The 14,967-nt window shown below is 31.2% G+C and overlaps 1 protein-coding gene across 2 annotated transcripts; it reads left to right on the top strand.

Annotated features, from left to right (window-relative positions):
- Positions 1-2,577: 2,577 nt before the first annotated feature.
- Positions 2,578-8,729, top strand: LOC123193278 (serine hydroxymethyltransferase, mitochondrial). Of its 2 annotated transcripts, none has more exons than XM_044606158.1 (16): positions 2,578-2,844; positions 2,934-2,984; positions 3,078-3,164; positions 3,421-3,542; positions 3,710-3,786; positions 4,133-4,257; positions 4,971-5,063; positions 5,754-5,846; positions 5,954-6,151; positions 6,257-6,361; positions 7,011-7,076; positions 7,250-7,327; positions 7,552-7,663; positions 7,746-7,856; positions 8,053-8,225; positions 8,545-8,729. In XM_044606158.1, exons 1-15 carry the CDS (start codon positions 2,755-2,757, stop codon positions 8,199-8,201), a joined length of 1,557 nt encoding a protein of 518 aa, XP_044462093.1. In that variant the 5' UTR covers positions 2,578-2,754; the 3' UTR covers positions 8,202-8,225; positions 8,545-8,729. The 2 variants fall into 2 exon arrangements, with proteins under 2 accessions (XP_044462093.1, XP_044462101.1); XM_044606166.1 differs by having other exon boundaries at positions 8,550-8,729.
- Positions 8,730-14,967: the final 6,238 nt, after the last annotated feature.

Below are 14,967 nucleotides of genomic sequence, written 5' to 3' on the forward strand. Positions count from 1 at the left end.
CTTCTAGTTTTGTAACTAGTATTCAGAATATTATAATATGTATTCTAATTATATCTTGGACTTCAAGTCCGTATTTTTCACAATTTACACAAATTTTATGTTGCAAATATGATATAGTTATTATAAAATAAATATTTTGATGAAACTCGAGACTTTAGGTCCATATATATATATTCTTACAATTTTACAAACTTCAGGTTGCAAATCGGATTCAATTATTATAATATAAATATGTATTCAAATGATATTTAGATTTCAGGTCTAGATTCATAATTTTACAAACTTCTGATTGTAAATAAAATATAATTATAAATAAAAATTAAATAGAAGAATATGAGAAATTAAAATATCTGTATTTTGTATTTTTATAAATAGGATAATATTATAACTGAGATATATATATATGTAATATACAATCAAAATAATAATATAATTGAAAGATAACTAATATTAAAATATATCTAAACTGATTATGTGTTATAATATTAATAATTTGAAAAGAGAAATAAAAGAAAGATGATACTCTTCAAAACGGAATATGATTAAATTCTTTGATGGATAGAGAAAATGGATATTGCAGTAAAAGAAGGGGGGGAGCGGGGGAGTGGGAAGCTTCTTTATATCGACAAATTTCATTACCCATAGCCAATAATATCATTCTACCTCCCAGTTTTCATTCCCATTCCTACTTTTCATTAAATGCATTCCCATCAAAATTTCTTGCTTTCCTTTCGAGTGGTGGAAAAACCTACCATATATACAACAATAATATAATGAATATTTATTATTGCAAATTGAAAGAAAAAATTATATATAGTTGAAATTTTTATGTAGCTTGAAGAGAAGAGACGAAAGTGAGAAGCTGAAGATACATGATCCTATTGAAAGAGAAGGATTTGAAATTATATAGATAAATCTTTGTGTAAATGGCTCAAGAGATACATTGCCAACTCTCTTCCTACAATAAAGGCAGCCCTCCAAACATTAAATGTATTAGCCTTTCAGTCTTTAAACTTACACTTCATGTAATCATGAGCCACCGAAATTTTTAATGCGTTCCCACATCAAACTTGCTTACGCGGTGGAAATCCACCTTATATATAACATAAAGTTCATAATGCCTCTAATATTTTTTATAAGTATTATACACCTGCCTGCATTTAGGTTATCAATTATGGTTTTAATATTTTTCTTTACCCCTAAAAAAGCATTAAAAACCCTATATTATATTTTTTTTAAGAAAACGTTGAGGCCTTTAATGCTTTCTCATCTCTCGTGAGAGTGGATAATAAAAAACCCAACTTCATTGCCAGGTTGGTGCGGTGTGGTTTGTAAATGTTGGCTTATTGTTATTATTACTAATAATTTTTTCCATCAAGAATTTGTGATAAGAGAAAATTCAGATTTTATAAGATTATTATATACCTCCTTTCTGCAAGTTAAGCTGGAATGGCTCAGTTGGTTTATGTTCAATTGCAAGCTTTTTAAACATCTGCCTGTACTAGATAGTAGTTGTTCATTCTTGAAAACTTTTGTCACGGGCCTGGGCCTAGAGGAACCTTGTGGCCACAGACATACCTAAATTATTTTGTGTCGATATAGGTTTATCTTGCAATTCCCATATTCAGATTTCGATGTTTTTGCACACAGTTGTTATAAAATGACAAACCATTTGAAGACTAAACAAGTTTAATTCTGTGTTGCATTCGTTTTCTGGGACGAAGATGGGATAGTGATAGAGCATGAAAACAGCAAAATTGTTTGAGAGTAGGTTAATGAAATGATTTCAGTGTTCTGTAAACAGCAAGGCTTCCTCATATTGAATCGCTTAGACTATTGCTAGCTAAAACGGGTTGGCTCCTATTAGCCTAACTAGTGATTTGAAGTCCCATGAAACGAGTAATTTACTTGAGAATGAAGGCTACAGTGCGCTCTGTGCTTTTTCTTCAATTTCACGCTACTTGAAAACTTGTTTCCAACAAAGAAATTGTAATAAGAAAGCCAAATCAAGGGCAGCACCTAAAATTGCTGTGGTCTTTTTGGGCCAGGATAATCTAAGTCTACTTAGTTCTCTGGTTAAGGGTTATGGCTCTAAGGGCTTGATGAGCTAAGTTTGAGAACATGAAAAGTGACACGAAAGCTTGAGTGGAGTTGGTAAAATAACCATTCAAATCAAAGCTTATGTGGCTAAATATGTCTCACAAGACCACCCTATCCTATCCTTCGACTCACTCTGTGGCTAACATATGGTGGGTTTTGGATAGGGATTTCATGGCTGCTCTTGTTCTCTCTAAACAAATGTTTATATAATTCAATTTAATTTCCAATAATAAATTTTTTTTTTAATTTTAAATACTTTTTTCTTTGAAAAAATCCTTTATTAGCCATTTTTACTAATTAAAATACTTGAGTTATCAAGGCTTTAATACTGTTTCATTAGGGGAATGACTGGTAAATGATTTGTTTCATCTTTTGCATCAAATATTTGGGAAATTAAATTACTGATTTACTTCCTCAATTAAGATTTAATTTTCATTTGAAATCTCTTATATTTAAAGATTTTAATTTAGGAAGAAAGTGGTGGCTAAATTTGGCTGGACTGGCGAGGGAGGATTGAGAAAGATGAGACGAAAGACAACCAAGTACGCTGAACAAACGACAAAACCAGAAATCTCTTCAACATAACGATATAACACTCATTTACAAAAAAAGATAAACTAACTCACCTTTGAAGCATTGAGAGGCAACCAAAAAATGGCCATGGCATTGGCGTTTCGTAGGCTCTCCTCCTCTTTTGACAAACCCATTCGTCCTCTCTTCAATGGCTCCACTCTCTATTACATGGTTTTTCTTCTTCTTTTTATAATCTTTACTCTTTTTGAACTTAGAATTGGCTCATTTTCTTGGGATTCTTATTTTGTTTGTTTCTTCAGTCATCTTTGCCAAATGAAGCTTTCTACGAGAAAGAGAAAACTGGGGTCACTGTAAGTGTGTATATATATACGTGGTTGTTTATTTTCATTTGTAGATTGTTGTTGTTCATACTTCATAGTGTTTCTATTTTGTTATCTTTATAGTGGCCAAAACAACTGAATGCTCCACTTGAGGTTGTTGATCCTGAGATTGCTGACATCATTGAACTCGAAAAGGCCAGACAATGGAAGGTAATTTAATATCAGTTTTTTTGTTTAGATAGTTGATTTCTGTGAGGGAGACCATTTTTTGCTGCAACTGGATTAATACTTTGCAGCATGTTATTGAGGTTCTGTTTTCCATGAAGTTGTTTAATTATGGGTAATAATCTGAAGAATCTTAAGTATGCTTAATTTCATTTCAATTTTTGCAGTTACTAAGTTTCTATCAGGTCACTACTAGTTTATAATTAGGTAGCTTACTGAAATAAACTGTGTGTTTTTGAAGGGACTTGAACTCATTCCTTCAGAAAACTTCACCTCAGTGTCGGTTATGCAAGCTGTCGGTTCTGTCATGACCAACAAGTACAGTGAAGGATATCCTGGTGCACGATACTATGGAGGAAACGAGTATGTTGAACAGTTTCATTCTATTTTTTCTCTAGTTGTAACACTAGTTGTTATAAGTATACACTGATTTAATTGACTGACAAATTACATAATTGCATTCTTCGAATCTTCTTGTTAAATTTTCTGTTTTACTTGGATGCTAAAATCATGGAGCTTTCAATTTTCAGGTATATTGATATGGCCGAATCCTTGTGTCAAAAACGAGCTTTGGAAGCATTTCGGTTGGATCCTGCAAAGTGGGGAGGTGAATTTATGTCATTTATGTATGGCAAGGATAACTTTGACTAATATCTGTTCTTTGCTCACTTTTAACCACAGATTCTGATTAATTTGCTGACAATGCCAACATAAGCACACCAATATGAAACTTGATATTTTTTTTGGGACAAACTTATGATGCATTTGGAAATTATGAGTCAGCAATGAATTTAAGAGCTTTAATCTCTTTTGCATCTTTTAAGAGTATGCTTTAATGACAAAGAGAGAGGTTATTTAATGGCATCATGAGGAAGAGAACCTTTTACCAGATGAGTTTTGTAATTTGCTATTGTCTTATTGCTTTCCCGTATTTATTATGCCCTTTTGCTCAGTGAATGTGCAGCCCCTCTCTGGGTCTCCTGCTAATTTCCAAGTCTACACTGCATTGTTAAAGCCTCATGACAGGATCATGGCACTTGACCTCCCTCACGGTGGACATCTATCACATGGTTATCAGGTGTGTTCCATTCTTATTTGATTTGCCCCATAATTGACACAGTATTTTAACTTTGTACCTGTATCCACTTCACATATCTCACTTGAAAACAGTTGTAAGATAATTTGGCATCCAATAATATGTAATTCTCTTTTCAGTGAAACTGACGTTCTTGCTATAATTTTTTTGTACAGAAGAAACATAAAACTTATCTTTAATCTTGGTTGAAATTCAAATTTAATATCCAGGACACAGGCACTCTTTCTGACTGCAGAATCAATCTCTGCTACCTAACTATTGAAAACTGTCTCTCTCGTTCGTTGTAATTTAATCACCTTTCGTAAATGGGGAAAATTTTTCACTTTGGTTTGTGTTGTATCATAGCCCACAGTGTTTAATTGTGTGACTTGCGAGTTAATGTGCAATAATTGTAAGAAGCTATGCTCAAGCAGTTAGGCCTGAACTGTGATATTCCTGGATCCTTGAAGGGTCTGTCTTTCACGCTTGTCATGCATTAATTCACTATTTACACTTCTTTTCCTAAAAGAGATTGTAAAATCTGCATGAATTGTAGTATCACCAAAGGACCTTATTATTCTTTCTTGGATCTAATTTTTCAATAGAGGAAATCCGTTGGTCTTTTGACTATTATTTGTTCATTTTACAGGGACAATTGTCACATTATACCCTCCTAATCCCTCATTTTTTCTTTTTCTTTTTTGGTTATTGTGCAGACAGATACCAAAAAGATATCTGCTGTTTCCATATTTTTTGAGACAATGCCATATAGATTGAATGAGAGCACTGGCTACATAGACTATGACCAGGTAGAAGCAACTTTTATATTGTGGTAGTTTCAGGTCCATATGCATGCTTCCATTATGTTCCATTCGTCACATATTATTGATGTCCTGGGTGAGAGTATATGTAGTTCTTCTCAGCAAGCAGAAGGAGTGAACATAACTTTGCTCTTTAATGTAAGAAGACATGCTGTGCAGAATAGATTTAATCCTGAAAAAAAGGGGTTATATGTTTTGTGCACGAAATTTGGAGAATTGACGTTAAATTGTATTCCATAACCTATCATTACCTTTAGTTGTCATTCTTTATTGGTAACAAGTTGAATGACAATTTCTGATTTTCACACATGGGTAAAGATACTGCTAAACGGATTACTGTTTTATGGTCACGCAGGGATTCAACATGTGTCTTTTGTAAACATGAGGACTGCTATGGAAACTTCATGCAACTCACAAAATATTTTTACATATTGATTTCACAATTCAAAATCTTCAAGCTATATATCATCCATTGTCATTAGATTTACTACCTTTATGTGATTAGTCTGAGAAAAGATGGATTTCCTCACGGGCTTTAACTTGTCATGGACAGAAACTAGTCTCTACACTTGGATGTGATTAGATTTCATATTAGTGCTTACATCTGTGATTATGTCTATATCCATCTACCTATGTGTCAGTATAAGGTTTTCTGACATCAGAATCATTGAATTGTAGCTGGAGAAAAGTGCCACTCTCTTCAGGCCAAAATTGATTGTTGCTGGTGCGAGTGCTTATTCACGCCTGTATGACTATGCTCATATTCGCAAGGTAATTAATGTATATGGTCAAGTCATCATAGTCATGCATCGATTCCTTGGTTTTCTCCTGTTTTGACAGTCTGAGGATGGGGTTACATTTTTTAAGTGTTCTAACAGGTCTGCAACAAACAAAAAGCTATAATGTTGGCAGATATGGCACACATTAGTGGTTTGGTAGCAGCTGGTGTTATCCCATCACCTTTTGATTATGCTGACATAGTGACTACCACAACTCACAAGTCACTTCGTGGACCACGTGGAGCTATGATTTTCTTTAGGAAGGGGGTAAAAGAGACTGACAAACAGGGGAAAGAGGTGAGTACCTTAGATCAAATGTTAGTTCTTCTTTTGTAATTTTTAAATGAACTTTATGTTGTTCAAAATGGAAGAAAGATTAACTTTTCTGTGTTCTTCCTGAAGGTATTGTATGATTTTGAAGACAAAATCAATCAGGCAGTCTTTCCTGGACTCCAGGGTGGCCCCCACAACCACACAATTACTGGTTTAGCAGTAGCCTTGAAACAGGTGTGTTTCTTGCAATATTTTCTCAAACTTGAACAACTTTATTAATACAAAAAGATAAGTGAAGACCTCCATTAAACAATTGAATGATGAGAAAGGATGTGTGTCAATGACTCTACCTATTGAAATTAGGTTTGTTGACTCCACTTTCCACCTTGGATTTTTGTAGCATGATAAATGCTAAAATGGTTTTTGAGAGTGTTTCATCTTCTGTCAATCAGGGCACAAGCCAGTTTCTTTACATGTGCATGAATTGCTTTCAGTGGGTTTTCCATAGAATAACTGACGGCAGGTGACATTGTACCATTATATTAAAACTCTTGACTAGTGCTATGGATTCACAAAAACAAACAAATTCTTGTAATTATTAATTGATCTATATAAATTGTAGTTTAAGATTACAGTACATAGGAGGCAATTTAAAGTAAGAATGAATTGAAATGACCTTGCATAATTATGTATTGGAGAGTAGAGGAATCTTGTCCTTTCCAATCACACTTTTTGCAATTTTTTAAATTTCTTCTATTATTTAATTATTTCTGATAGTTTTGGCCCAATGCCAAGTTCCTTAACCAGTGAGAGGTTTTTAATTGAAAAAATTTTATATGAATATAAACCCACTGTTTATATTCATTGACTTGCATGGATGCAGGCCACTACTCCAGAGTACAAAACCTATCAAGAGCAAGTTCTCAGTAATTGCTCAAAGTTTGCACAGGTATGATGCATTACATGTGGCTAAATTTGTTACTAAATCAAAGATCACATTAACATAGCTTTCTCTCACTCAAATATTTAAGAATTTCAAAACCGATAATTTCCTCTCATCAGTGTGTTAGGTCTTCTGACATGGCTTTGGTGTTTTAATTACTGAAAATGCCAATTTTGCAGACTCTGGTTGAGAGGGGGTATGAAATTGTTTCTGGTGGAACGGAGAACCATTTAGTATTGGTGAATTTGAAGAACAAGGTATCAGACCTTTTTCATACTTCTACTGTTAAGTACATAGAAGCTTTTGTAATTTAGAAATCAGTTTTGAAAGATGTGAAACCATTTCTTTGTTTGTTGTAACCATAACATGAAACTAGTAATTTGATTGTTGATTTATTATTCATAATTCATTCCAGATATCATCAGCTTTTATGATAATGAAAAGTATAATTTTATGTTTTGACGAGGTTTTCTTTCTACAGGGTATTGATGGCTCAAGAGTTGAAAAGGTGTTGGAAGCTGTTCACATTGCAGCCAACAAGAACACTGTTCCAGGGGATGTGTCTGCCATGGTCCCTGGTGGCATCAGGATGGGTACATGCTCTTCAGTGATGACATTGTATATATGTGATCTTTTCATTCATAACTTTTCTTGATGAATCCAATTGCACTGCAGGAACCCCGGCTCTTACTTCCAGGGGATTTGTAGAGGAGGATTTTGCCAAGGTGGCAGAATACTTTGATTCTGCTGTAAAATTGGCAGTGAAGATCAAGTCTCAAACCAAAGGTTCCTAATTATATCTAATATCTTTATGATTCATTCTCCAAAGGCTTCTGTTTTTTTTTTTTCAATGTTTTATCATCACTGATGTTCGTGCTTTAGCTTTTTAGTTTGCATAATACTCTAATCTTAGTTGGCTATGATTCGCCAGTCGCTTAAATTTGCTAAAATGTGGTTACATGCTGTTGTTTTCCTGAACCAGGAACAAAGTTGAAAGACTTTGTAACCACAATGCAGTCTTCTGCCGATTTCCAGTCTGAGATTGCAAAACTCCGCCATGATGTTGAAGAGTATGCAAAACAATTCCCAACAATTGGATTTGACAAAGAAACCATGAAGTACAAGAATTGAGAAGAAAGAAAACCATGTTGTAAGGTATTACCTCAGAGTATCATTAGATTTGCTGGTGACACTATTTTATGAGTATTAGTGTCCATTGAAATTTCTCAGAGAAAAATTGTTTAAATCTTAAATAAAAGTATGTGACAACAATTTTAACATATAAATCTCAAGCATTCATAATGAAATATAGACACTTGTAGCAGCCAATACCCAAATATATTATATACCGGACCATCATATATCACATAAAACACAAAAATCCTTATCATGTTGTTGATTTACATTTGTGATCTTAGATTCAGTTGCTAACATGTTCTTTGTTTTATTTGTGACAAATATTCTTCTACCTTAGAGCAGACTAGCAGGAACCATTATGATATGATCTCTCCTACTGAACAAAAGCAGAAGGTGAATAAAATTGACTCGTGGACCGTTTTATCAAGGATGTGAATTTGGCAGTTGACTGAGATGTTTGCTAATGTATATAAATACTTGTATTTACTGTTAATAACATAATAGTGGATGGAAATTTCTAAATAGTAGGCTAAACCACTATAAAAATGTCTTTATGCTTATTATCAATGACCGGATAACATTGAAATGAATAACAACTCAATCCCACAATAACCAAGGATTTAAGTAGTCATTGACATTCGTTAAGTGTCCTAATAAAGATATTTACTCTGATTCTCAAGCTTGATGAATCCTCTATTGATTCATCATATAGGTATTAGCATTTTACGATATGTGATATGTATTCTACAATACAATATAATACAAATAGAAAATTATTCAAATTATAAGGTATACAAATTATATGATACAGTGAACATATCATATAATATATATATTACGATACATATTATTGATACAGATTAATATACATTTTTAGGGAAAATGATAAAGTTGTAAAATTGTATCTGAAAAACCTTAAATTTTTAAAAATGTTTGTGATATTTTTTAAGATGATTATGTGTTAATTAGAATTTTTTATTATTTTATTTTTTAAAAGTTGTATCATATAATATGATACACGATACATAATATGAAAATTAAGTTTTTTATACATGATATGATATACAATTCAATTATTATGTCCATCATAACCTTTATACATTTCTCAATATAGTTAATTAGTACAGTTTTGATAATTCTTTCTCAAAGACTATATTAGGGTGATTTCAAACCAAATCGATCTTGTACAAGATGATCCGACGACCTTAAGCTAAAGGATCACATATATTGTCATTTGTTCAAGAATTATTCTATAGACACTATAGTCTATAATAACAATCTATATGAAGTCCTTTTGGTGGGTAGTTCAATGAATAAGGCTTATTTAATGTGTTTTCATGTGTTACACCAAGTTGTCTATCTTAAATTTTAAGGCCTTAAGCCATTTTGTGAAATCTAGATTTGATACAATATCATTGCAAGTTATAAGCTCATCATTATTGATGAACAGTACGTCATCGTGCGAAGTCACAAGATAACTAAATCTCTTAGGCTCGTGGCATATTTAGCTAAACAAATGCAACTCTTTTATGTGTGGAGTCAATCAACTTGGTTCCACTAATAATGATGTAACATCTTTACTATGTTCAACCAATTGATGTGGCACATCCTCATTTCTAGTGTCTATGATGTCTTATGCTTTTAAAAATTCATTACTTTAACCCTATTGTATTCTCTCTCTCCAACATGTCTTAGTATTTCAACATACCTTTATCATCTCTTAAATTCTCATAAGACAACTTTATGATCAGTTGTTCATCTATTTAGAACATGTGTTTATTTTCTTTCTTATGCACAATTGGGCATTACCCGTGAATAAGTGTTCCTCCTAATTTAGCATGAATATTTGTGATCTTCCCTTCACGATCATTCATGCTCTAACTTCTCGTATGCCCATTTGTCTCCTTGAATTTTTTTTTTTTAATCATGAACAAATCTCCAACTTCATGTTCACGACGGTATGTAAGCTTTAAAAGGAAAAATGATGTTTATATGAGCAGTCATCACTCTTTTGCATAGGTGTTCATCACATCCTATTTTATGTATCACAAATGATTGCACGGGTCCTATGTATGACTTTTCATTGTGTACAACGTCTTTACCCTCATCAGTGAATAATCATGCATTTCCTATGCACACCATAATTTTACATTGATATATGATTGTTCATGTTCTTGAAACGACCATATATTGCCTCAGGAATGACAATTTTAGGCATCTTTGATTGGCTTTTCTTACACTAAATACAACCAAAATAGTCACAATGCATTTTAACATAGTTTTCATATCATTACATATAAAAATAACAACCTAAAACCAAAAATCAATTGACTAGATTTATCACTTCAATGAAAATCAGATTTTTATCATTTCATGGCCAAGATTCCTCTTAAAAATTCACAACATATTTATCAATCAATATTTATCTATTCATTCTCAAACTAACACATTCCTCAAGAGATTATAATCATCAAAACAACATATTTGGCACAAAAATTGATCTAAACATAAAAGTTAATATAGCTTATACTTGCCTCTCTTCCTAATAGAAGATTTATTTCAAAATGCTCTCTCTTGTTGAGAAATCACCTATGGGTCTTCGAAATTCTCTTTGATAATGTGATATAATGATAAAATTAGTTTCAAAGTGAATTATGCATCATGGTGAAAATAACATCGTGTAGGATCATGCGTCCTTAAATAAATATAATCGAATAATTGCTTGAATGATCGTTCACTTTAAGTGAACGGTTATTCAACCGCTTAAATTATCTAACATGACACATTATCCACTTAATCTACTTGGCTCAACATGAATAAACATACATTATTAGTGCACGACTGTTCAACAACCTTAATTTCAATACTTTCAACACCTAACCACAGTTTTTCCTCTCTATACATATATAGTTAATTTTATTCTTATTATACATATTTAGCCAAATAAACAAAAAATCTAAGATATCCCTAAGAAATTGGCCAAGCTATCAAAAGACAAGTCAACAACTGTTGCACCACACCCACTGTCGACAAGCCAAGTCATCATCCATTTATGGACAAATTAGGTTGACCAACATGTCAATGATTTCTTTTAATCAGTAGATGTGGTTAACCATAAACATTGATGTAAGGATCCTCTCTAACGTCCGAGCACCAACTAGTGTATGATGAGGTAATATTTGATTTGTGGGACACGTGTATATTTCATGCAAATGATGTAACAACCACAAGTCAGTGTCATCTTTCTTTCTTGCTCATGGCTACCATTCAAGTTGCTGGTTTCTACATCTAATTTCCCACCATATCATAGTTGACCAAGCTACTTTGTATTGAAAACCTACTTCTAAAGCATTGCTTACAAATAGATACTGTAATTTTTCCTTATTATTATAATAGTCCATCAATTTGATTCTTATATCGGATCGTCTTTCAACATTAGCAATAACCTCATTCTTAACATCCACACCTATTGACAGAACCCAATGAAATGAATTAAAGACATATATATTTATCGAAAATGCTTTATGATAAACTGAACCATAACGTCTCACACTACACTTGACCTCAACATTATGAAAATTATTTAGACTTCTCTTGATGTCTTCTCTTCCATCCAACTTAGGCTTTTCGATCGATACATCATACATCTTGTCAATACCCATAAACCTATCAAATTCTTCCTCAAAAGCCTCATTCTCATTAACATCATTGTCATTGAGATTATCTAATTCTTCATCCTTTAAGACACTTTGTGGTTATGTCCAATCGTATATCAAATCATCCTTTAATTATTCTTCCTCAGCTTACTCTTCATCGAAATTGTCTCTTTCTTTGATATGACTCTTAATAATATAAAGACGTGTTGGTAATACTTTTTTCACTGCTACCATCATCAAAAATTTAATATCGTCATTATGTCAGAGCTCATATAGGTTTCTAGACAAATCATTGTCTATATATTTACAAACATTTGATCGCCTTTAATTAATTCGAGACGATAGCAAATTTTCTCAATTAATCCTTCAAAATTAGCTCTTGTATCAACTATTAACAATCTTTCGTCCCCACCAACATATATCATAATATTATTATCTCACATATAATATTATTGTCTGACCGACCAACCTATCCAATCAAGTCTTAAAACTCTAATCACAATAGTTACATTTTCTCACAGATTTTTCATCACAAAAACATTTGTGTTCTATTTGATCTATTGAATTTTTCAAATAAATTAATGAGTACTTTAACTGATTCAACTTTGAAACAACAACTTTTATCAAACAATCATGAATTACTAGACTAAATCACATTTTACATGCTCTATGAATTTCAAATCTCTAACTTTATAAATAACATTATAAAAGTTTAAATCTATACTTACTTGAATCTTTCTAACTTTGGTGCAAGATTTCAACAATTTAGCTTTTGTTTTTTTTTTTTTTCTGCAAAAAAGTGAAGCATATGTAGTTGAAGTTAAACCATATTGTTGGCTGAAAAGTTTCCTTTTAAAAAGAAAGTTAAACCAAAATGTGACTAAATATGTATGGTAAGATAAAAGGTGGCTAGATATGTATAAAGAGGGGAAAATATGGTTAAAATAATTAATATCACTCCAAATGATGGCACATCAAGCATCAATAAAGCGGATATCACATGTATAGCCCATACATTGAAATATATAAAATTCGTCACTTTAATGAAAGGACAAATTTTAAGGTGTGTTTAATTTAGATAATTTTTAATTACTAAAAATGAAATATTATTGCAAAAATATGTTATTATTATGTTTAATAAAAATGTGTAGGTATAAATGGATATAAATAATTATTGTATTTGGTTTGAAGTAATAAAAAAATATTTTACTTAAATATCCTTGAATATAATTATTTTAAAATATTTTTTTATAATACTTATTATATTAATTGAAAATGAGAGTATTTTAGTGTAAAAATTAGTAAGTAAAGATATAATTGTAGTAAAATTGAGATTACCTAATCTTTGATTACTAGTAACTAAACACTCTCTTAAATTGAATCCAACCATAATATACCGTATAACTTATATCAAGTCAAATCAATAACTGCCTAAATCATAGAAAATAGAACCATTACTGATCGAAGTGTTCAAAATTGGTTAATCGAATTGGTTTGATAATTTTTTGAACTAAATCGAATATTTGGTTAAAAGAAACTCATAAATCAAAATCGAACTGACTTAAAGATTAACTGATTTTGAACCAAATCAAAAACACTAATTAACTAAACCAAATAATCAGTTAACTAATTTTGAATCAAATTTTAAAATATTATCCTATGTTAATAATTTTTTAAAACTTTTTTTTAAAATATGTTCAATATTTTATTAATTTCTTATTCAATTTTTTAAAAAACCAGTTTGATTTGGTTAATCGATTTTAAAAATTAGATAATTGAACCTAAAAACTAGTTAATCTATATTTTTTGAACTGATGTCTAAACTAGTTTTTCAAATAATTTATTCTTTTATTCAATTGTCAGTTTAAAAATTGATTCGATTTAGTTACCAAATATTTTTTAACACCCATAATTAGTGATAGATGATGTGCATAGAGACAAAATGTGAGGAAGCTAACAAGAAATTGTCAATGGCATCAATAAAAGAAAGAAACTAAAGAAGAAGACAACGGAAGAGTAACTAACTAACACTTACAAAAAATTAAGCCAAGTGGGGTCTCTTAAAAGCTAAAATCACACACAATAAAAATTAAAAAGAAAAAACTATTGTAAATTTTAATAATACTCGAAAATAGAAAGATGAAAGAAAGAAGAGTTTGTTTAATATTGAGAAATGGAATATAAGATGTAAAAGATATATGTTTATTTGCATAAAATTAAGGAAGAGATTATTGTACATTGCAAGGAAGGGGAGCCCTTTATATAGGAAAATTTTCATGTCAAGCAATAAATGTTGCCTCTGAAGGTCCACTAACCTCTTTCTAACACCCATCTTCATTTAATTCATTCCTATAAAGTTGCTCACATTTTCTCTCATGTGGTGGAAAAACACCACTTACAACAGTCTCCTTTAGATTTTCATTACTTATAAATTATTACATTAACTTTACTAAGAAAAAATTCAATGGGATAAAAACCAAAACAGAGAAATACAATTATTTAATGTCTTATAAAATGAGGTTTGATATGTTTAAACTATCTCATTAAAAACTTTACTAAGAAAATCTAGTGGAACAAAATCTAATGAAGAAAAAAAAAAGTACAGTACATCTTATCTAATATGTGACACACTTCAAAAATTTGTTTCCCATAATGAATGCTTGCTCTTTTTGTAGTATAATTAATTTGTTTATTTACTAAGTCACTACATATCGGTGTTATACATTAACATTTCAAATATTGATGTTGATATTATTTTGATGAATAAGTCTACAAGATTGTCATTAAATCATATTTGTTTGACATCACTTTTTTGGTTCTGTTGAAGTTCATGAGTGTAAAAGAACTTTGTGAGATATGTTTAGTTTTATCTCCATTAATATATCCTCCTTTAATTTGAGTGTTGAATTATCCTTATATAATATAGAAGAAGTATTTGTTGTGAAAGAAAGATTACATGTATTCCAAATGTGATAGATAATAAATCGTAACCATATGCATTTTTGGCTTGCTTCATAGAGCATTAAAATCTCTAAATGATTTGAAGATGTTACAACCAAAGTTCTTTTGTTGGAGTGTCATGATATTGTTTTGTCATTATAAGT

Source organism: Mangifera indica, chromosome 1 (assembly GCF_011075055.1).
Source record: "Mangifera indica cultivar Alphonso chromosome 1, CATAS_Mindica_2.1, whole genome shotgun sequence".
NCBI classification, from domain to species: Eukaryota; Viridiplantae; Streptophyta; class Magnoliopsida; order Sapindales; family Anacardiaceae; genus Mangifera; species Mangifera indica.